General features: G+C 44.0%; 1 protein-coding gene across 1 annotated transcript; it reads right to left on the bottom strand.

Annotated features, from left to right (window-relative positions):
- Nucleotides 1–19793: 19793 nt before the first annotated feature.
- On the bottom strand, nt 19794–21475 carry LOC146578209 (E3 ubiquitin-protein ligase TRIM21-like). Its single transcript, XM_085268559.1, has one exon. The coding sequence runs from the start codon at nt 21473–21475 to the stop codon at nt 19805–19807; it is 1671 nt and encodes a 556-aa protein (XP_085124685.1). The 3' UTR covers nt 19794–19804.
- Nucleotides 21476–25376: the final 3901 nt, after the last annotated feature.

The following is a 25376-nucleotide window of genomic DNA, read 5'->3' as shown; positions in this document are numbered from 1 at the left end:
TAGCCTCTGCCTATTACTAAAAACATAAATAAAAACATTTAAGTTTGTGGTTTTAAGGTGAAAAAATGTGTACATTTTCAAGGGGTATGAAGACTTTTTTAAGCCGTCCTAATCCCACAGATGATCTTCTGTAAGGGAAGTGAGTCTGGAATCAATGAACCAACTAGAAAAATTTGCATTTCCTGCAAAAATGCAGTGTGGATGCTTTAAAGCTGAAGCTGTCTGCTGAAAAAAGTTGAAAAAAAAAAATGCTGCCCTGAGCAGGATTCGAACCTGGCCGTTCTAGTCTCAAGGAAGCTACTCATCTCACTGCACCAAACTCTTTCTCACAAAGAAGAGGTGGAGAGACTGACAATTCTGCTGAAATGAGCAGAAGTTGCAGAGAATTGAGGTGAAAAGAGGTGAAAAGGCTAAAACTTTGCAGAAAAGAAATAAATCAGCAGAATTTGTGCTCAAAAGAGTTTTTTTCTGAAAACAGCTGAGATTTGTGCTAATAAGAGGTGAAAACGCTGAAAAATTTGCAGAAGAGGTGAATAAGCAGAATTTGAGCAGAAAAGAGGTGAAAATTCTGAAAATTTTGCTGAAAAGAGTTCAATCAGCAGAATTTCTGCTGAAAAGAGGTGAATGAGCAGAATTCTGCTGAAGAGGTTTTTGCTGAAAACAGCTGAAAAAGCTGGGATTTGTGCTGAAAAGTTGTGAAAAAACTGAAAATTCTGCTGAAAAGGGATGAAAAAGCTGAAATTTGTGTTGAAAAGAGTTAAAAAAGTTTAACTGTTAACTGAAAGAAATGTTGCCATAAGCGGGATTTGAACCCCGGCCTCCCAGTCTGAGAACGGATGCTCATCTCACTGAGCTAAAACACAGCTCAGCCCGGCGAGCAGAAATAAGTGACCACATTGATAATGTGTTCCATTCATTTCAATGGGCAAAAATATTGCAAAAAAAATTCAATATCTCAAAAAGTATAGAAGTTATGAGCACCAAAAGATATAGCCGGCATTAGCAAAAAATAGCAGAATAGTTTAAAATTTGAACGGTGAAAATCGGCTGAAAATTGTGGAAGTAGTTAAGTGCCAAAAAGTGTACGGAAGCAACTAGAATAATAAAGTATAAAGATTAAAGAGAAACAGGAACTCAATAGTGTGGATGCTTAAAGCAGCCACACAATTAAACACCTGGTTGGTGGCAGAGCCTGTGGTGTGGATGGGATTCACTCTGAGTTCCTGAAGGCTCTCGATGTTGTAGGGCTCACTTGGTTGACAGGCCTTTGCAACGTTGCATATCTGGGGCCCTTGACTCTCAGACTCGGGTAGTGGTCCCCATATTTAAATATTGGGGAGTGAAGGGTGTGCTCAGACTGTAAGGGGAGTAAGGGAGTAGCTGACTAACTGGTGGAGAAGGAACGTCAGTGTGAGGCTTAAATATCTCCAGCCTGATTGCCAAAAATCAGCTCCAGGTGAGTGGAGCAGATGAAGAGATTATGGGCCTGCTTGGGGCGGATATGAAAGAGGTTCAAGAACCTGGTGGAAATTTGCAGCCACTCACCTCGATTGTAACGGAATGACACACCAGTAAACTCCACTGATTTGTTGTTTGTTTGAGTTGATGCTCCCCACTCAGGCTCTCAGCAGCTTTGGGTAAGTGGACAGTAAAGGTACTGCAGGCAGGTCTTGCAAAATAAAAAAGCACATTCTTGAAGGTTAGATGTTTATTCCACCTCAGCTGTGGGATGAACAGTGTGAAAAAGCTGTTTCATGGATTTTATTTGCAGGTTTACGTCCTGTTTGAGTCTCACTTTGCTCATATTTGAAGCTCATCATCAGAAAGTAACAAAGCATACAAACTCTGAGAGAAATTAAATTTGACTCAGTTGACATGATGGAAAATTTGTAAACAGAAGAGGAAGTGAAGACTATACAACAAAGGCCGGTCAGACAAACATTTAGTACATGCAGCTAGCAGCTGTGGTTTCCTGAGTGAAAGCTGATATCTGATGATTGTTGGCTGATATCTATACAAACCATCATGTTACAGAAACTGAAAACATCTCTACTTGATTTCCTCTTCACAACATGACAAACAAATATCAAATAAAACCAAAACACAAAAGAAGATGAGTGAACTCTTCCTGTCGCCTAAACAACACATGAAACTGTGGACAGACCTGAACAGATTTGATTTGAGAGTCAGTCAGTGAGAGCTCACACTCTGTTAGTGTGTCTATCTGTGACAGATGAGTGAAGCACTTCAGTGTTTACACTCAGTGTTTGTCCTGGACCATGGTTCACTTATTTTTTGCCCTGAGCTGGAAGAAGTTGGCTTTTACAACGGAATTGATTTGTTTCACAAATGAAAAACTGCCATGAAAGAAATCACTTGCAAATTTTTTAAACAGGAAGTTCTGGAGTTTTCCAAAGGGCTAAGGTCACCCTAAAGATAATGACGGGGCTCAAATCGTAAAATCTACGTTCTTTGATCATTTACATGCAAAATATTTAATGTCAACCATGATTTTAAATCATTGGGTTAATCTAGCAAAGCTGCACCAGCTGTTTGTGGTCAAACAGCCGCTAAAAAGAGCTTAGTAATAGTAATAACAAGATAATAATAATAGTAATAACATCTTGGAGATTGAGAGACCAGTGACGGACATCTAGAGCAACTGTAAAATTGGCATGCAGTTTTTGCACTAAAGGAAAATCACTACCATCTCATGCGCCTACCACATTGGCGCCAGCTGTGGCCTCAAGGCTGGAGCTGGACAACAAGACCTTTCTCCATGATAACAGACTGTGTTTAGAATCTTCGTTCCCATCCTTTGCACCCCAAACACCTCTGCATGCTTATCTCCAAGGCCGAGGTCAGGGGGCAGATCTGGGCCCAGCGCATGCTACAGGACCAGATGTGCTGTCTACACCGGCTTACCCCCGCCCCTGTTGCTTGTGCTTCCATGGTGTATTAAGAGTCATTGAGCGCTTAGAACAGGTACTGCTGAAGGGATTGGCTGAACAGCTGTCCCAATCCAAGGAATGGGTGCGAGTGCAAGGATAGGTTGTGTCTTGGCCACTGTCACCCTAGGAGTAGGGACAGGCATGGGAAGTAGTTGGACACCAGCCAGGGTGCAAAGGTGGACTGGGCCTTGGATGTCCTCACGCTGGGAGCAGGCATGGGAGCAGGTGACAGCTGGACACTAGCTGTTGCTACCTGAGGAACTGATATGGTTGCAGGGACAAGCGGAGCCCTAGCTGCTCTAGGCAACTGGGACTGACTGGACCACAGCGACCACCATTCAGGGAACTGGAAAGGGTGCAGGGGAAGGCAGGGTACAAGCCTCTCTGTGAGCAGGAACAGGCAGAGAGACAGGCTCTAGGATGGTCACGGGAGGGCAGAAACAACCAGAAAGAAAGAAAGCAGGGAAACTATAACTGATATGGGAAAATTTGACTGAACCACACGGCGTTGTTGAGGTGGAACTGCTGAGTGAAACAAAGCTGACCTTGAGGAGACAGGCATTTGAGGAGGGAGTTTGTGGGTCGTCTTCTTCCTTCTACTCATCATCATCATTCTTAGTTTACTGTAGTTCATGAGGTCATGGTATTTCATTCTCAGTAATAATTTGATCCAGTTCAGCACACTCTCATGTTCTGTCAGACACTGTTTATCTTTTCTTTCTTCATGGCGGGAAACAGTCCACAACGTTCGAATAGCAGTTAAACTGAACTTAAACACATAAAACACTTCGTGGTTTATCACACCGGTTGTTTTACCTTTGATCATTTCCCACTGGTGTCAACAAGGAAGCCCTGTCACGCAGAGACTTCAGCTTCTCTCATCAGTTAACCACACCAGCAGCACCTGTTTTGATGTGGGTGAATGAACACTCGACTCTGGGAAAAAACAGCTACTGACTCAGGTGACTTCACCATTTATCTGCTTTTGATGTGACTGCTGCGTCTCACACAGGAGAACTTTCTCCCGTCACTTTGGTGACTCTGCATCTTCATCAGCTCCTCGTGTGGAATCCAAAAGGTGGCCTAACCTCATCTTTGATCTCTCTCTGAGCGACTTGTCAACTTTATTTTTCACCAAACACACATGGATAAAGAAAATTTCCCAAATTTATTTTGGAAAAGGGCAGACGTTCATACTAACCTGAACTGACTCACACTATGTACCAATCACATTCTTCCAGTGCAGCGATCTGTTGAAGCTGCAGGATCAGTGCCACGGCTGTCTGACACTGTCACTGTCCCATTTTTCAAACCGTGAATCGACCACAGAGACCACAGTAAAGGTTTAGTGGAAACCAGTGACAACGTTAACTGTAAAACAGGAAACTAGCGACAGAGCTGCAGACCTGCTGTGGATCCTGCGTTCCTGTCCCACTTTCAAAACTTTTGATATGTTTGGTAAATGGTCTGTATTTGTATAGCGCTTTTACTAGTCCCCCCTAAGGACCCCAAAGCGCTTTACACACCCAGTCATCCACCCATTCACACACCGATTCACACACTGGTGGAGGCAGCTACAGTTGTAGCCACAGCTGCCCTGGGGTAAAAATATTTTTTCCATGACCACATGTTACGACCTCAAAGTAGTGATGCTGTTTAAAACAAATAAAAACAGAATCCAATGATTTTCAAGTCTCATATTCTCTCAAAGACAGAAAACCAAACACATGTCAGAAGTGTAATTTTGTAATGCTCCTGTACAGCCTCGCCTTTTAACATCATTCTGTAAATGTCTGTGAACTGAGGACAGCAGCTTTTGGACTTTTTGGGAGTGGGATGTTGCTCCATCCGTGTCTGATGGAGGGTTTTAGCCGCCCAGCAGTCCTGGCTGTTCTTTGTCCTGCTTCTGGTTTCATGATTGTCGCGGGGTCCTCTCCTAAACTTCTCCCGAACAAATACAGGCGTAGTCGGAAAGCATTCAGTGTGGATAATTTATTTATTTTGCCGGCCTCCCAGGTGCACAAAAAGTTATTTACAAAGAAAATAGAACTGACTTAAGTCAGCACAAACAAACATCTATATACAAAACACAGTCTGCATGTTACCCTCTCTGTAACAGCTCACTGGAAAAAAGACAACAGGTAGGCCCTGACCGCCTTCTCTTATACCCCATAGCCCCTCCCACTAGGCGTAATAGTCATCTCTTTATTATTTCTTTTATCAAACCGTCTTTCCCCCTCAGCTTATTTCCTGCTGTAGTCCTACAATACATATATGTATATACAGACATTTATGGCCACTTCCAGGCAGCCTACAGTGTTTCACAATAACACCAAACAAACCAAAAGAATAATGCAGTTCACGTGACCCTTCAAGCGCACGCGAACCCACTATTTAAACCCCGGAACACCATACCATCGGCTTGCATAACCCCCGTATAATCGGCGATCACAGCGAGTCTCTGCGACCGGCTTTATTGAAGGTAAGTGGGAAAATATGTTGGCCACCCTCTGCGCTGCTCAAAATATACCTCTCACCCTTTTTTGTTTATCTGCCCGGTCGCCGAAAAGCCGCGCAGCCACGGTAATTGTAAAAACTAATGGTGGTGGTGCGTGTATGCGCCCAGATCAGCTGTCGGCGGCTCGGGACGGTGTAACTCCGTCACAATGATGCTCCAGATGTTTTCATTGATGAAAGATCAGGACTGCAGGCAGGCCAGTTCAGCACCTGACTCTCCTACTATGAAGCTGCGCTCCTGGAATAGGTGGTGTGGTGAACTGTGTTCATTGTCAGTCATTTCTGGAAGTGTTCCTCCGCCAGCTGTTGGTCTTTGGTACCACTTTCTCTCCTTTTAACCTGTTTTTGGTATTGTATTGTTAATAAAATATAAGATTTACAAATCTTTTTATTCTTTGTTTATTTACACAGTTTTTAAATTTAAAATGTTTAGAAAATGGGTTTACATTTAAATTTGTCCAGAACAAGAAACTTTCAGATTAATTTAGAGACAGAGGTCAAATACACATGGCAGCATGATGAGGAGAAAAAAATCAGAGCCCCAAATAAAGCTTATTGTTATTCATGTTTTTATTATTGGCTCCAATGGAGAGGTTGTTGTTCAGTTCCACCTGCAAACACAGATCCCGTTTGAGTTGCCTCAGGAAGCTCATCTAGTGCAAAACTGCCAAATCAAACATGCTGAGCTACCGGCTCCACCTGTTTATTATTTATTAATAATAAATTATAGAATGTGTTACTGTTTATCTGCAAGACCTTCATTAGGAACCTGGAATTTTAAATCATTATGCTATTATTATCATTTCAAAATGCCAGTCACTGGCTGTCACTACAGGTCTGTGCTGGACTTTCAGTAACAGCCACTTCCATGCAACAACTGCCTGAAGCATAGTACACTAAAAAATCATTCTTTACAAATCCCTTTGCAGCCCTGGCAAAAGCCTGCTTTTAGTAAATGGTAGAAGGACTGGTTCTTATGTAGCACTTATATAGCGCTACTCTGACACCACAGCCAGGGTTCAGTTTATCAGCAAGAGATTTTTATTTAAACAAAGGAATAAACTGAAGGCTTATTTTTGGCCAAGACAAACATCAAAGTTGAAGGCAGCTGGACATTTGGATGCAGAATGTACACTTTTTAAGCAATGGCAAGAAAAACAGATGAGCAGGGCCTTCATTCTGAAAAACAGGACAAGCTCTAAATCTTAGCAGGGAGCTGACGGGACTGGCAGAGAGAAAATCCTCTTCTTCCCATCCTCCTTTAAATTTGATCTGGGAAACTCCATCAATAACTCAGCCCTGATGCACAAGAGAACGAGAATGAGTAGATGGTTAAAAGAGAATCCAGGAGATGGAAAGACAAGACGAATATAGGAGCAAAGAAATTATCACAAGGACCCACAGTGGACAAAGGGTCATAATCATATTTTGTGAAGCAATAAGTTGTTGGATAACAGCTGAATGTGTACCTGCAGTGTCCTCGGACTGGAGAAAACAACATGTGAGTGTGTATCTGTAATTTTATTGGCTGATTGTCTGAAGTTCATATCCTGATAGGTGACTTGACTCAGACTTGATGACGGCGTCCTTTCTGCAGGAATGAGAAAGACGAGGATTTAAACACGAGACAAATAATAAAAGATTCTAAACCGAAGACGTCTGCCAGCATGGAGCACAAACTGGGCGTCATCAGGACGCTACAACACAGAGCGAACACCATCCCCACAGACACAGCGGCCAGGAGGAACATCACATCAAGAAGGCCCTGAGTAAATGTGGTTATCCCAGCTAGTGATGTGTCGGTCGCGAAGGAAACTCTCAGAGCCGACTCTTTGACGTGAACGACACGAGCCGGCTCCTTATCGCGAGCCGTGGGTTTTTTTTTTCTCTCACCCTCTCTCTCTCGCACTTTTTTTCGCTTCACTGAGCAGAGGGGGGAGGGGCGGTAGTTACACTCAGTAGCACAGGAACAGAGCGGGAGGGAGAGAGAAAGAGAGCCAGGGGCAACAACGTCACATTAGAAAGGTATAGTAATCATCCACAACTATTTTCAGTTGCAGATGATAAAGGATTCAGAAAGTTTATTCATGCAGGTCCATATGACAGAGAATGTGCATCTTCTTTTTGTTTTCATATTTTAATTTATATTTAATTGTGTTGTGGTTTGCAGTGTTTTGTGTTGTTTCACTTTAAATTTGTAAAAGGAAAAAGCTGAAAATTTAAATAGTTAAAAGTTGAAATGTAATTAGTTGGTTTTTGTATTATATGATTTATTTATTACATTTTATGTGGAGTGAATAAAAAAGTATATTTACGGTGGCCCCTACAGACAAAGCACGTACAAACTCCAAAGCATGTACAGAAAACAACAGAAGTGCTCCAGGATGCTAGGGGGCAGTGTTGAGCTTTTGTTACCTAGAGGCTACACAAGCCAGCAAGTACCAACAACCGGATTTGGTGTGTGGTAGTAACAGGCAGTGTTGGTCAAGTTACTTGAAAAAAGTAATCAGTAACTAATTACTGATTACTTCCCCAAAAAAGTAATCCCGTTACTTTACTGATTACTTATTTTGAAAAGTAATTAATTACTTAGTTACTTAGTTACTTTTTAAAAACATGATTTACAACCTGAAGAGGTGATAAAGTGATAGATCTTTCAGCCCAATTCTACTTTTTCTACATAATCCATCATACAAAATGTAATCAAATGGAAAAGTCTCTTTTTTTTAACTTGTTTTATCAGTTTTAATCTTTTAACTTTATGCATCAAGCAAAAATTTAATTATATGCAACATTCTCTGACTTGAATAAATTAGTTTAACATTTAAACCTATTTTCTGCACATTCCAGCTCATAAAATAAAATATTTTGTGTGTTTACACTCAGTCTTTCAAATAGATGCAAGTAAAACACAGCAGAAAATAAATAAAGTTAAAGACTCAGCGGTCCTGTTGCTCTATTTTCACCTGTAAAGCAGGAGTCAGGTAGGCGGAGGTTTACCCTGGTGCAGGTGTGCCGCAGCGGTCAGTGGAAGAATCCGCGAGTGTCTCTGTGAGTTTCCCATTACGTCGTTGCGCACTCGGTGCTTGCTTGGAAGTTTAGGGGGTTTTTTTCACTTTAAAAAGAAGTTTTCTTCCCACGCACAACGGACGCTAATGTTTTTGTCACTTTTTATGGAATCAAACTCAAAGTAAGGTCAGTACTTCCACGCTTTAAACGCTGCACGCTCATACTCTCTCCCGCACTCGATATGTGATCCACTGTTGTTCTGCAGACAGCTATTGTCACGAACCGAACGGCACACTCGCTTACGTCACTGTCGTGAGACATTCTGGCAAAAAATCACGGTTTTAGTAACGCAGTAACGCAGCGTTCCTGCGGGAAAGTAACGGTAATCTAATCACCGTTTTTGCAATAGTAATCCCTTACTTTACTCGTTACTTGAAAAAAGTAATCAGTAACGCATTACTGCCCATCTCTGGTAACAGGTAAATGAACATTTGTTTAAATTATTTGAATATATATGAGTGCTTGTGTATAAATACACAAACAATACACACATGCTTTCATGCTTTCAATTGTGTAATTTAAGTGATCTAGTAGCTCTGTTTGGAAGTTCAGTTAAAGTTCAGTTACTTTGGAAACATGGCTCGAACAATTTCTCTTCCACGACGTAATCCGATAACTACCGATCTCTTTACCCGTCGGCTTCCCGTGGCTGTCATGTGACCGGCTATTGCAGTTAATAATACAGCAGCTTCTTGCCATTTTTGTGTTTCTTTTTATTACTGTGTGACTGTTTTCGTGTGAAAGCCTGCGTGCGCTAGTACCGCTTGCCACGCGTACCCACAATCCTTTGTGGTTTTACCCCAGAATGACGTCACATTTCCCATCTCTATTCTCTGTGTTTTCAGGCCGTCCCACCCGCAGTCTTGTCCGTCTCAGGTGTCTTAGACTGCAGGTAAACTGCTCGTCCCTCACTGAGTCGCCCCCTTTGGCCATCTGAGGAACTGCAGCTCCAGCCTGCTTTAAACTCTTACTGCTGTGTGTGTGTGTGTGTGTATGTGTGTGTGTGTGTGTGTGTTTCAGCTCAGAGCTGGTGTGTTTTCAGGGTGTGGTGTCTGAAAGGATCAGTGTGAACAACAGGACTGCCCACTCTGGACACACACACTCAGGTACAAACACACAGGTAGTCTGTGTATCAGGCTTTTTCTGCTGTGAAGTTTTAACATGGGAGTCTATGGGGGCGACTCACTGCTGCCTCTGCTGGACACTAGAGGAACTGCAGGCATCAGTGCTTCAGGTATGAGTCTCAGGTCTGACTGTTAGCTGAATGTGTGTGTGCAGGTGTGCGTCTCACTCTTTGTGACCAAGCTGGGAGGAGTCTGCAGGTGTACCTGGACTTAAGCCACACCCCCTACCCACCTGGCCTGTTGCCGGGTAACACTCTGCTGTTGTCTGGTTTCCAGAGGAGGCTGTCCAGGTGAGACACACATAGACAGGCTTATAAATGTTTGGACTCTTTATTTGGACTCATTTCCAACAATGTCAGCCCCAATAAAGTTCTGGATCATCTTGCATCAATAGGCTGCTGGTTTTCTTTACTGGTTTCAGGTGTTACCAGCAAAATAGTTGTTTAATCATCTGGAAATGTACCCAGATTTATTTATTTAGACAGAGATCTTGACCCCCCCAATGTGAATGGGGACAGTTTATAATTGAATTATAGTATATAATTACATAATTATTAAGGAAAATATATTTTTCCATGTAAAATGTTTGATCTAATGAGCTCTGGGGGGTTTGACACACTTTATACCTATTTTTTTGTTCCAAAACAGCAAAGCTGCAACCAGAATAAGATCTAGAAGACCCAGAGAACCCAGAGCAGCTACAGGTGAGATGATGGAGGAGGACGATGTAGAAGGAGGGGAATTGAGATTGGTAGTTGTTGTTGGTGGTGGTTTGGTGGCACTTGGTGAAATGGTGGTGGTGTCATAGACATCTGCAGGAGAGATGATAAAACTGGGTCATTAAATTTATTATAAGCTCAGCAGGTTTGCTTTAAACAGGAAGTGATGTCAGTGTTCTGACCTCTGACCCTCAGCAAACTCTGAGGAGATGATCCAAACTCATCAGTAGCACACCAATACAGACCTTCATCAGACTGCTGCACGTTAATGGTGATGTTTTTCTCTGATTTAGGTCCAACAGGACGTCCATTAAAGTAGAAATAAGCTGCAGCTGTGCCACCAGTTTTCTTCTTACAGCGTAGTGTGACATCACTTCCTGTCCTCACAGGAAGTGCAGGGATCTGCAGGATCACATGTTTATCTGAGGAAAAGACCCACAGAGTGATGTAGAGGTGGTATAACAGTCTGCTGTTAGTCTGATGAAATGAATGACTTCATTACCTGATACAGTGATGTTGACTTCTTCACTCTTCTCTCCAGCTTCACCTTCACACCAGTAAACTCCACTGATTGGCTTGAACTCATCAAAAACACAGGATGAACCATTTAACCTCCCGAAGCCCCGCCCACCTGCTCCACATGACTCAGTCCCACTTCCTGTGTCCCTCTTCACCGTCCATCCATCAGAGCCCAGCTGACCTTCACATGTCAGAGACACTGAGGCTGCTGTGAAGAACTGCTGAAGGTTTGGACTGACGCTCAGAGAGACTGGAGGACAGACGGACAGTTTCTATCAGTGTTTACACTCAGTGTTTGTCCTGGACCATGGTGCACTTCATCTACTCACCTGCACAAACAGCCAGTGCAGACAGCAGCAGCACACACACACCTGCAACAGGAGGTCAGAGGTCATTTAAAGAAAGACTGAGGCTGCACAGTTTTTTTTTTGTTGTTGTTTTTTTTCTCTCAGGAAACTTTTTAATCTCCTGAAGTATCTGCCACAATCTAAGGAGCTTGGAAAGAAAAGCGTGTGGACTTCTTTGAGTTGCTTGAAGACGTTTCACCTCTCATCTGAGAAGCTTCTTCAGTTCTAGGATCAAACGGTGAAGAGACCCACATTTAAGCTCAGTGGGAGTTTCCCCCTGAGAGGGACAATGGACCCCCTGATGATCCTCTACCTAATCACATGAGCCAAGGTGTGATAATGGGTGTGGGTCACAATCAGCCAGGGTTTTACTGCTACTACTTTGTACGTTCTTACTTTGAGTACATTTCCTAGTCTGTACTTTTTTTTACTTTTACTTGAGTTAATAAGTTGAATCAGTACTTCATCTTTTACTGGAGTATTTTTGAACAGTAGTATTTGTACTTCTACTTAATTATGGAAGGTCTGTATTTTTGCCAGATCTGTGAGCCACGCAGATTAAACTACACAAACACCACCGTGCACTGTAACAGGAACAGGAAGTTATAAAATACCACCGAGACAGCAACGCAGGTTAGCCTGTCTTTTCCTGTTTTCTATACATTTTTTGATCAGATGGCAATCAACGGTAAACATCACAGTGCACAGCATTGTAAACAATGGAGAAGGAACTGTGCATGGATGAGCTTTCATTCATGTGCAGAGAAGAAAGTGTGGGACTAAGAAGCCACCCTTCAAAAGCACAGTTTTTATTTTCAGATTTGCGGCCTGTTTCAGTCCCACACTGCTGCTGTTTAAAGGTCATCATGTCAACGGGAATGGGAACTTTAACAGTCAAAACCGTCTGTGGTTGTTTGAATACACTCAGTCCTCTTAATGGAAAATTGGCTGTGAATAGAGGAAGTGAAGACTAGATAAAAGAAGGGACGCAGTCAGAGGACCCTGTGCTTCATGCAGTCAGAGGCTGTGGTTTCCTGACTGAAGAGATGTTTGATGAAAAGAGGTCAAGTCTCTTTTGTTCTTTTGGTCTTCATGTTACTGACACTTAGCTGGGCAGAAAGTTTAATCGCTGACTTAGTCCAGACTATATGGTGACTTTCCTGCAGGACTCCAGGTTAAACTGCTGAGAGTCTGAACCTCTGAGAGGTTTGCAGTGATGATGAGATCGATTTAAACCGAAAAACTTTCATCATGCATGTTTGAAACCATTTTCTATCACTCTTCATACATTTCAGTTAGAACTGTGAGCTCCATTATTCAACATTAACATCACTTCTTGGTTCCTGCCCAACTTCACAGCCACCAATCAAATGAAACCAGAAAGACATAAGAAGGAGAATGAACTGTTCCTCTCGCCTTGACGAAACTTTTCAGAATTTTTACATGAACTTTAAAGTCAGTAGCTGCGAGCTTGTAACTGCTGAAAGGTTGTTTTCCTGCCATATTGTTTGTTGGAGCTGTGATAAATAAATCGATGATTTTAGTGTTTGACTCACCGAGGAACAGAGAGACCGGTGCAGTCTTCATGTTGTCTGGATGACGACTGAACGTCAGTCTGAGCAGCAGAGAGACGCCTTCAGCTTCAGCACTTCCCCGTTAACAGTCTTCAGTACGTCACGCTGCTGCATCACAAAGAGGCAGAGCAGCTTCTCCAGCAAACGTCAGTGAATGAGATGTTCCGTTGGGTAATTCAGCTCCGAATCTATAATCCTTTTAAAAAACAAATTCCCTTTTCCCACAAAATGTTAATTGAACTCACATGTAGTTATAAGGAAAAACAGACTGTATGTGTCCAAGTCCAAACACTAAATGTATATCATCACTTTAGCTCCATCTTTGTAGAAGTAGTCGGTTTAAATCTGGTTTTACTATCTTAGAAAACATTATGAGTTGCAGCAGTTTATAATAACTAAGAAGCTGTAAAATTAAAGGTGTTGAGGTGGCAGGCAGGATGTAGGACCCAAACGCAGGACCCAGAGACAGAATGATTAACTAAAGTGGCAGCTTTATTGCTGGAGAACATTCAAATAGAAATAGAAGAAAACAAAACTAGAAACTCAAAACTTAAGCCCAAACTAGAAACCCGGGAAACTAGAAAATCAAACCAGGAAAGAGCAAACCAGAACATTACCAGAAGCACATAGAAAACAAAACACAGTACAGTTGTTAGATTTCTATTGTTGATTGTCATTTATGCTTAGAAATATCTACTTATATATATGCTTAGAGTTTTGTAATTAGTTGTAGATTGGTAGAGGTTTTGATCCTTGATAGTCTGCAAACTTTGTGTGTATTAGACAGCACTTTGGGAGCATGAGAGGTCATACCGTGTCTTATTGTTTTATGGTAGGATTAACGTAGTTGCGTCTGTTCTAGTCTAAGTGCTCTTTGTTTAGATGAACTGCAGGACTTCCTCACCGTGTTATCTAGGATGAACCATCTAGGGTGAGGGGGAGGCTACCCTCTTCCTGACCAAGGATGTTTGACCCTTTGATCAGCAGTCCACACACACACACACACACGCACACACACACACACACACAGGCAAGGTACTCTTTGTGTGTATGTAGACGTCATATGTTAATGAACTTATGCATATTCATGTAACCTCAATAAAAGAACAGTGGTACGGGAGAACAGACGAGAGCAACTGGGGTCAAGCGAAGGAACGGTGCCTCCCGTGCACGAGAAACATGAAGAAGCTTGCCTACTTGTGTCTTGCTTTGCAGTGTAATTATATTGTCTTCAACGTTCCAGCGGATAGATTCAAGCTACAAACCTATCAACAGTGAGGGTACAACACAACAACTAACAGAGAAACACAGGGCTTAAATACACAAGCAGGACTACGAGAAGATGGGGAATAGGTGGTAACACATCTGGGACAAATCAGGCCTAATGACAGAAGGGAAGCAAAACCAAGCACACTGCACACAGGACAGGGACTATCAAAATAAAACAGGAAACACATGAGGCACAGACTTGATACTGAACAGACGGAACACAGAGCACAGGGACAGGATTGACAAACTGCAACATGAGACACGACTGAACAAGAAAATCAGCATGAAGACAGAACTAAACCTTGAGTAAACATGAGGGCTGCAGGAAGAAAACCCAAGTAGATTAGATTAGATTAGATTAGATGAAACTTTATTAATCCCTCGGGTGGGTTCCTCCAGGAAATTCAGTTTCCAGTAGCAAAGCACCGAAAGAAGTTGCATGTTACAGATACATTAAGGGGAATAAGAGTAAGGATATAAGCATAAATACACCATATATACACATATAGATACAGAATATACAATATGGATAAATAGGATTGCTCATTTGAGTGAGTATATTTCACCGTTGCTTTCGTATACATGAAGCGGACATACCTGAGTGGCTGTGATCTAATCCTGTTTACATAAAGTAAGCCTGCTCCCGAGCAGGTTTACGCTTACGGATCTGTTGCTATGACAGCAAGTCCCGGATGAGCTTCGGAGAACCGAACGATCCAAGATCACGCAAAATCGTCAACAATCTAATCCAGCTAATTTACGTAGCGAGGTACAAAGAACGGACCCCTGGTCTGACTGTTAGCTGAACGTGTGTGCGCAGGTGTGCGTCTCACTCTTTGTGACCAAGCTGGGAGGAGTCTGCAGGTGTACCTGGACTTAAGCCACACCCCCTACCCACCTGGCCTGTTGCCGGGTAACACTCTGCTGTTGTCTGGTGTCCAGAGGAGGCTGTCCAGGTGAGACACACATAGACAGGCTTATAAATGTTTGGACTCTTTATTTGGACTCATTTCCAACAATGTCAGCCCCAATAAAGTTCTGGATTATCTTGCATTAATAGGCTGCTGGTTTTCTTTACTGGTTTCAGGTGTTACCAGCAAAATAGTTGTTTAATCATCTGGAAATGTAGCCAGATTTATTTATTTAGACAGAGATCTTGACCCCCCAATGTTCAATACAAAGTCACGCCGATGGTTACGTACCTGTGCGGTTTACCTGTGTGTGTGTTTCAGGACAGGAAGTGTGTACTGCACGTACTTACCTGTCAGCTCCATAACTGTGGTCTCCCTGGGAGACACCAGGTAAGTTTACAGGTAAAGTCTGGTTCACGTGTTTGTCGTGCTGTTGTTTATTTGTTTGTTTGGTTTCTATACGCTCGGCCCAGCCTCCTCCTCCTGCTCCCATCATGCACCTGGGTGAGTGGGCTCTGAGCAGCAAGCAGAGGTGCGCTGTGGGACAGGTCAAAGGTCACGTGGTGTGTTTCCTGTTCCTGCAACTGCAGTGGAGCTGCTCGCTGTGTGGCAGCGTGTACACACAGGTACTGCATAAAATACACACAGTGTGTACAGGATGTGCTTAGTTGCAGTTTCTCGGGTGCAGTGAAAGTACTCAGAGTGCTTCATGTGTTGTTAGCGTGTTGGTGGCGTGTTAGTGTTGGTGCAGTAAGTAAAGTGTCGTTTTGGAGGAAACTGCTCACGATTTCAGGTGTGTGTGTTTACCTGTTGCTCTCTCTCTCTCAGGGCTGCAGCAGCTCTCAGTGTCACTCGACCTCGTCAGTGTTTCAGTCCAAAGCAAAGTAAGAGCAGCTTCCTGTTGAGCTCACCTGCTGATACGTGTTAATCACCTGGATGAGTCAGGTGACAGTCACATGATCAAACCATGTGGCTCTGCTCTTCGATCAGGCTGGTGATTGATGACGGGACAGGTGAGGCTCACGTCTGCTTCTCAGCTGCTCTGGTTCGTGCTCTGCTGGGATTGGCTGATGCTCAGTGGGAGGGGCTTCAGAGAGCTCTCAGGGTCAGAGGTCACATCAGTCTTCCCTCGTGGGCAGAGCCAGGTCAGTAGCACCTGTCAGGTGTATATATTTACCTGTCACAGGTGAGTCACAGGTGAGTCACAGGTGAGTCACATGCTCATCGTCGTCTTTAAACTTTATTTTATCTTTAAAATTTAAGATGAGGCTTTAACTGTGAAAGGGCACATCCTGTTTGCATCCTGGTAACAGCTCCGTCTGCTCACACCTTACTGCTGAACTGGTTTGGGGGCGTGGCCACTTCCACCTTTAAAAGTCTGTAGGTGTGACGGACCCACGCTGGGCTCACGTGAACAGGAGGGAGGGGCCTTACAGCCGTGTGTTTCAGCGAGACTCAGGTCGTGCCCCTGACTCCACCCACTCGACCTGATGAAGCAGCAGGTGGTGTAGTTCTGAGGGTAATCAGGGCTGACTGTGAATGCCACACCTCCCACATGGAGGGTGGAGACCACAGGGGAGGGGCAGGACAGCGAGAGGCATTTAGGACTCGGGTCACACCAGGAGAACCCACAGGGCCCCTCCACCCACAGGTGGAGCTGTGTTAAAAGACCCTGCAGACTGAAACGTCCTGTGGTCAGAGGAGGTGAAACGAGAAGAAGATGCAGCTACAACCCAAAGAACAGCGTCCACACAGTGAAGCACGGTGGGGACGCTGTGGGGGGGGCCACCACAGAGAGAAACAGGCGTCCTGCAGGACGTTTCCACAGGGCCGAGCCGTGAGTCTGCAGAGACATAACCTCTGTGTCTGTCTCAGGTGTGTGACGGGGACGCTGACGACTTCCTCCTCCACTTCCTGTTGTGTCTGTGCAGCAGCGATGTCATGATTCGGCCGCTCAGCCTCACCTGCAGGAAACACACCAACCAGAGACCAGAAGGTAACCCCACCCTCACCACCCTCACCCAACCTGACTGCAACCTTCAGAGTCGTGTGTGTGTGTGTGTGTGTGTGTGTGTGTGTGTGTGTGTGTGTGTTTCAGAGGTGAGGAGGTTCACTCGAGGAGACAGAGAGTTCCTGACCAGACTGGCTCCTCCCCTTCAGCTCACCTGTCTGCACCTCCACCCTGACTGAGCTCCACCTGCTTCGTTCTGACTTCATCTGTTCTACGTGTTCGTACAAATAAAACTTTATTGTTCCTCCTGTCACACGATATCTCACCTTCACTGACCCTAACGCTGGTGATCAGGGTCAGAGGTCACACGAAGCTCTCTGGGTTTAACCTCACACGAAAGGGGCGTCGCTGTCATCATCACAAAGGGGCCTATAACAGGTCATGTGACCCTTCTACAGGAAGTGATCCCTGTGGGTGGCGCCCACATCAGAGACGTTCTCAGATGGTGATTCATCAAACCTGCACCAGTAAAATCTGACAGTAGAAGGATGATGAGTGAAACTGGTTAATCTGGTGTTTGTGGCACAGAAGGTTTGACCTCCACTGTGTGACACGGGTCAGACTCCAGCTGGGCCTGCCGCTCTCAGCCTCACTCTGAGGAAGCCCACAGTCTGTCACAGTGGAAACTACACCGGGGGACCCCATCCTTGGGGTGGACCCATTTTTGTTTTAGCGTGTTTTGGGGTTTAAAAGCCACAGAGACGCGGTGCTTAGGAAAAATGCATTTCAGCTGTGCTGATGCTCCTGACACGTATAAGACTGGGGAAACCTGCATTCAGCTGGACCTGAAAAACACTATGTCCAGATAAACACAATCAACTTTTGGAGAAAAATAAAAGATTCTTCATCAGACTAACAACTAAAAACATGACACTTACCTTAACAGTATGGGCTACATCAAATATATTCAAGACCGACAACAACACTTCTCACTGCTGCTAATTTTAACAAAACTAAACAAAAAGTAGAAAAAGGCAATTCACCAAGTCTTGAAAAGTAAAACTGAAAAATAGAAACACAGAATAAAATAAAACATCCATCCAGATCTTTACCACCAACAACATAAAATCTACCTTTATTAAATGGCCAAATTCTCCAATAAATGAGCAATAATAAAGTAAGAAAAAATAAGACATTCAATTTATGGACGCTCAAATTAACAGAGCGACATTAAACGCACCTCATTGCCTGCCGTAGCGTTCTTCGCAGCTGCACTTCACCTCAAAGGTCGGTTAATACATCGGATTGAACTTAACCAAAGTCCAATTAAAGGAAAATAAATGTTTCTAACAAATACAATGAAGAAGATTAAAATAATTCACTGTCAGTTACTGTCGCTGTGAGTTTGACGAGGTCAGCTGCTTCATTTGGTTCTGCCTAAAGTTCTCTCAGTGATCCAGTGTTTATATGATAAGATACGTGTTTAATGCAGAGAGTTGGAATTACAAGTTGGTAAGAAGCTTTTTAACAAAGGTTTGATTTAAGCTTTAAGTTCAAAGGTGAAAGAAATTTCACGTTTGATGAAGGAAGATCAAGGCTAACAAGGACATAGGTCAAAGGTCAAAATAAGGTAAGGTGAGAAAATATGATAGATATATATAATCAATCAATAATGTGAAAATATCAGATAAAAGGGTTTATTTGGTTATAAGGAATAAAGAGGTCAAAGGTCAAAACAAGAGTACTAAATTTTAAATTAAAATTAAAGGGTCAAAGGTCAGATTAAACAGGTTACACAGAAAGGATCGGCAAAACTTAAACAAGGATAAAGAAATAATACATTAAACAAGGAAATAAATTAAAAGTCTGAGTTAATGAGAAATTAAACGTTTAAATCAGGTTAAGAGTTAAATTTGAAGCTTTTCTTAGTTAAACTAAATAAAATAATCAGAATAAACGATTGGAGGAAAAAAGCAAAGATGTTGTGATCAAATAGTTTGTACGGCAGAAAGAAAAACATGTTTCAGTAGATTGTATGTTGGAAACCACAGTAGACACAGTAGACTCAAATCATTGTTACTGAGGAATTCTGCCTTAAACAGTAAAGTGTTCTTTAACAGTGTGTGTGTGTGTCTGCAGCTGTTCTTTGTGTTGTTGCTGCATCGTTGCCTCAGGGGGAAAGTTGTGTGTGTGTTATGCAGACTAGCAGAGACTGCAGCTGTCAGCAGCCACACACACTTTCTATTCTTCAAATCAAATCACAGTGAAACATGTTCACTGACAGCTCAGCTTCAGCATCGTCTTCATGCTGTGACTGCAGCCGTTCAACTCTGTTTGTCTTTAACCCAAATCATCACAACATGCAAATATAATCATCAAAATGATGTGACTGGAAGGATGCAGCAGTCTGTGCTCCACCTTTCTCCTCCACACCTGCAGGTGGAGAACATGGATGCATGAATCTCTACAGAGTTCTTTGAATATTATCCGTCTCATCAGTTTTCAGTGAACAAAACTCCTCACAGAGCCAAAATAAGCAGTTTGTATCCAACATAACTCAGCTGGACTCTGATGCTCCGTATAACAGCCACACATGAGTCTGGATTCACTCAAAGCATTGAACAAACTTTATTGGAAATGAAGCTTTTGGACATTTGTTCTCTGATATTTGCTCTTCAGCTCGAGTCTCCATCAGTGGGAACATTTCCTGATTCAACTTTTCTTCTGTTCAAATCAAACTCCATGAGAATCAAAGTGTGAATCAGAGTCCTGATGATCAGATTCTATAGAAACATGGAGACTGTAGAGGATTTACACTCAATATGTTCATTTGTTCCCTTCAAGAAAAATCAATCATTCATCCAATAAAATCAGTCGTTGATCAGTTTGATTGACAGGACAGATGATCAGAGGTGCAGAGTTTTTACCTCCATCATTGTTACAGGGATTGAAGTATGGGTGGAGTTTGTGAGTGAAGGAGCAGCCAGTAAAGGAGTAGATCAGAGCTGCAGCACCTACATCATAAAAGGAGACCAGACCCTCCTCATAATCCACAAACACCCCCACCTTCTCAGGACCAGGATGGAGACAGAGGGGGACTGAAGGGGAAGCAGCAGCTTCGTACTCATTTCCATTTCTCAGCACTACAGTCCAGAAACCATCCTGAGGTCTCACTGTGATTCCTCCCTTCCTGTTGATCGGCTCTGTGGCCACTCCTAAATCCCACGCAGTCTTTCCTTTAACCTGAACCTCAAAGTAAAATCTGCCTGAAGAGAAACTCTGCTCTCCTAAAACATTAACACAGTGAGAAAATCTCTCTGGGTTGTCTGGAAGATTCTTCCTCACATCACTATCATACACTTGTTTTCCATCATCAGACAGGATGAGATTAGGATAAGCTGTATCAGGATCCAGAGTCACATCCACCTCATGCTGCTGCACCCTCTGCAGCTCAGCCTCTAACAGCTTCTTCTTCATGGGTTTCCAGACTGTCTCCTCCAGCTGAGCCACAGCTCTCCCCACAGTCCCCTCATATGATGGTGGATGAACTCTGACCTCTGTCCAGTCCTTGCTGGGTGGAGCAGCTTTCAGGGAGGAGAAGCTTTGGAGGAGGTGGAGGTGGTCTTCAGAGCGTGAGAGCTGCTCCACCTCAGAGCTTCTCTCCATCAGCTCAGAGATTTCCTGTTCCAGATCTTTGATGAGACCTTCAGCCTGTTTCTCTGTAGCTTCCTGTTTGTCTTCGATCTCCTTCATGAGCTCCTTCAGGCGTCTCTCAACAGACTCCATCAGAGCCGTGAGGACCTGAACACCTTCTGCTTTCTGTCTGTCTGCAGCATCTTTACTCATCTTCACCGACTCTGTGATCTCCTGAATCTTCAGTCGTCTCTTCTGGATCATCTGCTGAATCTCAGCCTCTGTCTTCTCCAGCTCTGCCTTCTTTCCTTCATATTCTTCTCTCAGAGGAACAAACTCGTGGTTCTTGTGGTCTAAAACAGGGCAGAGCATGCAGACACATGTCTGGTCGGTCTTACAGAACAGCTGCAGGAGGTTATCGTGCTTCGTGCACATCCTGCCTTCCAGGTTCTCCACAGCATCAACCAGCTGATGTCTTTTCAGACCTTTCAGTGTCAGATGAGGCTCCAGGTGAGTCTGACAGTAGGAGGTCTGACACACCAGGCAGGACTTCAGGGCCTTCAGTCTGGTTCCAGTGAAGACGTCACAGGGAACTTCTCCTGGTTTGGCAGCTTGTTGCTCTGAGCTGCTGCTGCTGGCTTTCTGCTGAGCTTCACGTCTGAACTGAGCAACCATCTCAGAGAACAAAGTGTTGATCTTCAGCTGAGGTCGAGTGTAGAAAGTCTCTTTACACATGGGACACTGACAGCTCTGACTCATGTCCCAGTGCTGACTGATGCAGGTTTTGCAGAAGTTGTGTCCACATGGTGTAGAGACTGGATCAGTGAACACATCCAGACAGATGGAGCACAGAAACTGATCTTCAGATCGCAGATTGCTGGCAGCAGACATGTCTGCACTCTGAGGGAGAAAGAAGAGAAACATTTGATTCAAAATTCACTTTAAATTTCATTTTACAAAGAGAGAAACAAGCGTCAGTAGTCTGAGGAGCTTGGAGAGAAAAGCGTCTGGACTTCTTTAAGTTTCTACTCATCACAGAAGCTTCTTCACCTCATCCTCAACACGGACCAAGGAATGAATACTGCACTTTTGGAAGAACTCCCTCCCCTGCAGCCTCTTATCGTCAAAGGGACGGAGGTGGAGAGGGCAAACAGCCACAGATTCCTGGGACTGCAGGTTACATCAGACCTGAGCTGGACTCTCAACACCACAGCAACTGTGAAAAAAGCCCAGCAAAGGCTTTATTTCATTCGGCTGCTCAGGAAAGCTGGCATGAACCACCACCCTCTCACCCAGGCCTGCAGAGGACTGATAGACAGCATCCTCACTGCAGGCATCACTGTCTGGTATGGAAACACTACACAGACAGAGAGGAAGGCTCTGCAGAGTCAGAAAGTCTGCAGAGAGGATTATGGGAACAACACTTGCATCCATGGACCTGCACATACAAAGCTGCACATACAATCTCAGACACAACAGAGCGGACAGCAGCATCACACACAGAACACGATTCTTCAACAGCTTCTTCCCCACAACTGTCAGACTGACGGCAAACAAAAACACACTGAACACTTAAAATAACACAGCACTACTTAACCTCACTTTGAATGTATCATCGGTTCACTGACCATCGGGCAATACACTCACAACAGACTTGTGAAACAGATCTGTGGAACAAATGTGCAACACTGTGAGTGCGATAAGAGGTAGAGAACTACACACTCTCTGTACATTTTCTTCTTTTTCTTTGTATATAGAAAATAGTACGACTACCCTACTCCGGACTTCATTTCTATCCTTCTGCTTTTTCTGTCTTTATATTGTTAAAGTGTGATTTGACTTGGAAAGCTCTGCACAAGTATTCCACTGTGCATGGACTGTTGGTCCTGTGTGCAAATGTCAAAATAAAAATCTTGAACCTTCAGTTGTCAGAGTAACTGGTGGAGACCCAGCAACACACTCAGACACAAACTGGTTCATCTGAAACACAAACTGAACAACGTCGTGTCTGCTGTACAGTGCAGCGTCCAGATGAACAGGATCAACAGGATGAACATCTTTTTAACAGTCGTTACAAAGATGTGAAGTTGTTTGGCTGACACAGACAAACAGTATCCCACATTCTTGATTTTTAGCTCACAAACACGTCTTATAAGGACTTATTGATCCTGAAATGTTGGAGGTTTTAGCTCTTTAAACAGTAAAGTTACAGGAGGATACAGATAATTATCAGGAAAATGTCCTCGGTTTGTTAAAATGATCCCGTCCGATAACACACGAGAACAATAAATGTATAATTTTCTGTTGTAACCCACAAACTGAACGGTCACACTCATCTTTCATGTTGTCACTAAAACATCACTCCTTCCACGTCTAGTTGGTCGTGATGGAGGCGGAGCTTTCCCTGCCCAGCCGATGTTCCTGACGCAGGGAAACAGATCCTGTTGGGGATCCCTACCTCGGCACAACACCTGCCATGGTCTTTGCACACTCACCACAGTAAATGCATCATGTTGTCAGCTTTACAGTATCATAGTCAGAGAAACTGGTCAGGCCGCTCTCTTCCAAATGTCTACACTTCACCCTTTTACTGTCAGTGGGCTCAGAGTCCATCTAATGTGGCTCATTATCTGATGCCGTCTGCAGACCAGTGTTAGACACTGAGAGGTTGATGGCTCCGTGTCAGAGCACCGGCCTTAACGAAAAAGTTATCAATCGTTCTTTTCATCTTTTCTCATTACCCACAGCTACATCCACTCCTATCAGGCTGCTCACCTCTGCTGCGACGATTCAAACAGCCGGAAAGTAAATAATTTGGAGACGGTGCGTTTGTGTCACAGTGAACAGTGAAAACAGAGACTTTCTAAAACGATGATGCATGTTAGTCATGTGATGCAGGCATGTGACCAATTAAACAAAGATAGTGGAGAGCATCATACAGCAGCAGTTTTGACAGTCCTATTAAAGATGAATATCAGTCTGCACATGCTCCACAGAGCTTTTCTTCAAATTCTTTATTTCTCTCTCGCTTTTGCAACTTTGTACTTTTGTGTTACTCGCAGCAACAACTCCACCTCATTGTTAGTCCATTTTAAAACTCGGTGCTTTTCCTCCACCTCTGCTGCGACGATTCAAACAGCCGGAAAGTGAATAAGCAGCAGACAGAAATGAGACCGGTCGAATCGTCTTGCGTTTCACGCATGCGCAGGACTGGAACGTAAGCGTTTTCAGCCGTCTTAATGTGGACGCACAACTCTGTGAAAACGACTGAAAACACTAGTGTGGACGCGGAGCGCTGTTTTCAAATCTATCCGGGCGAGTGTGGACGTAGCCTAAGTGGCACCATGGAGAAATGAGGTGGCACTCTAGACCCTGATGAAGTGAACAGAGTGAAGATTTGTGTAGAAGCAGGAAGTGTGATCAGCTGCACTCACCACTGTTGCTGAGAGGAACCTGATGGACTCCAGTGAATCTTCTTTTAGAGACAAACAGGACTCGACTGCAGCTCTGCTGCTGCTCTCTCACACTTTCACTTCTGCAAAATGACGTTGAGCTTCTTGTTTTTCAGCTGTTGCTCCGCCTCTTCCTGCCTCTCCCTTTACAGGAATCAGCTGGTCTGTACTCAGTGACTGTGTGCAGCGGGTGGGAGGAGTGAGGAGTGGTGTGTGGGTTCACACAGTAATGACGGCCTCAGGTGATCAGGAGAAACTCACCTGGATTTCCTTTTTCCACAGCAGACTGAGAGCTTCAGGTGGGCCCTGAAGGAGGTCTCAGACACAGGTGGTAAAAGTACACACAGTGTGTACTGAAGTAGAAGTACTACTGTTAAAAATACTCCAAGTACTGTTTCAACTTCTTTACTCAAGTAAAAGTAAAAAGTAGTGGCTGTGAAATGAGAGTAAAAAGAGCTGATTGAAGAACATTTCTAACACGTGTTTATACAAAGCTAACTGAACCATGTGCTGCATCAACGTGATAATAAAATAATATTATTCACTTTGTTTCTGTCTAAATTTGAATTCTAATAAATATTTTAGCTTGAAATAAGTGAAAAAAATCTGCCAATGGAACAAGTTAAAACTCTCTATTTTTTCTCTGGTTTCAAGATTCACTGTCTTGAAAAAAGTTCATATCCGGTGGCGGACGCCCTCAGACATCGGTGCGTTGGTGGTTCTTTGTGTCTGGGGATGGGCGTCCAGGTACACACCGGCTCACTCCTTGGCGGGCGCTTATCGGGGCCTGGAGCCTGGGGCTCGCTCGGGCCACTTCAGGGGTGGGGTGCCCCCGGCCTCTCGGCCTGGGGCTCGGTCACTCAGGCACAGCTGGCTGCCGGCGGAGCTCATGGGCACGTCACTGCACCCCCCCCCCCTAGCTTCTGCTCCGCGGCTGCTGGGTGAGCCCTCATCTGGGACTCTCCTCAGCTCTTTCTGGGACAGTGGCGCGGCTGCCCCTCTGTGGGTCTTCCTTGGTCTCTTGTGTTCTGGGGGCCTCTGGATGTCTGGAGTTTTGATCTCCTCCATACCTGCTTCATGCCCTGGAGGACGGGGCTGTGGCCCCCCCACACCCTCTAGCAGATCATTACATGAAGGAACCTTTTAAAAACAAGCGCGTCCATGCTCACAGGTGTACACACGGGTGCTCACACACACAAACTACACCCTTTTTGGCTCCTACCTCAAAGCACACTGTGTTCTGTCGATCTTACAATAATGTTTAATATTTAGTATTTACTGTTATAGTCACATAGATCATCGTGATGTTGTTTATGCGATTGCTCTAGTCTTCCTCTGCT

The sequence above is a fragment of the Mchenga conophoros genome, linkage group LG3 (assembly GCF_057382185.1).
Source record: "Mchenga conophoros isolate Kocher_MC1m ecotype Shallow Benthic linkage group LG3, M_conophoros_male_GT1.1, whole genome shotgun sequence".
Lineage (NCBI taxonomy): Eukaryota > Metazoa > Chordata > Actinopteri > Cichliformes > Cichlidae > Mchenga > Mchenga conophoros.
This window is presented reverse-complemented; position numbering and strand designations above follow the sequence as displayed.

Excerpts from the sequence above, each read along its gene's own strand:
- LOC146578209 (XM_085268559.1), bottom strand. The coding sequence starts at position 21,475 with ATGTCTGCTGCCAGCAATCTGCGATCTGAAGATCAGTTTCTGTGCTCC.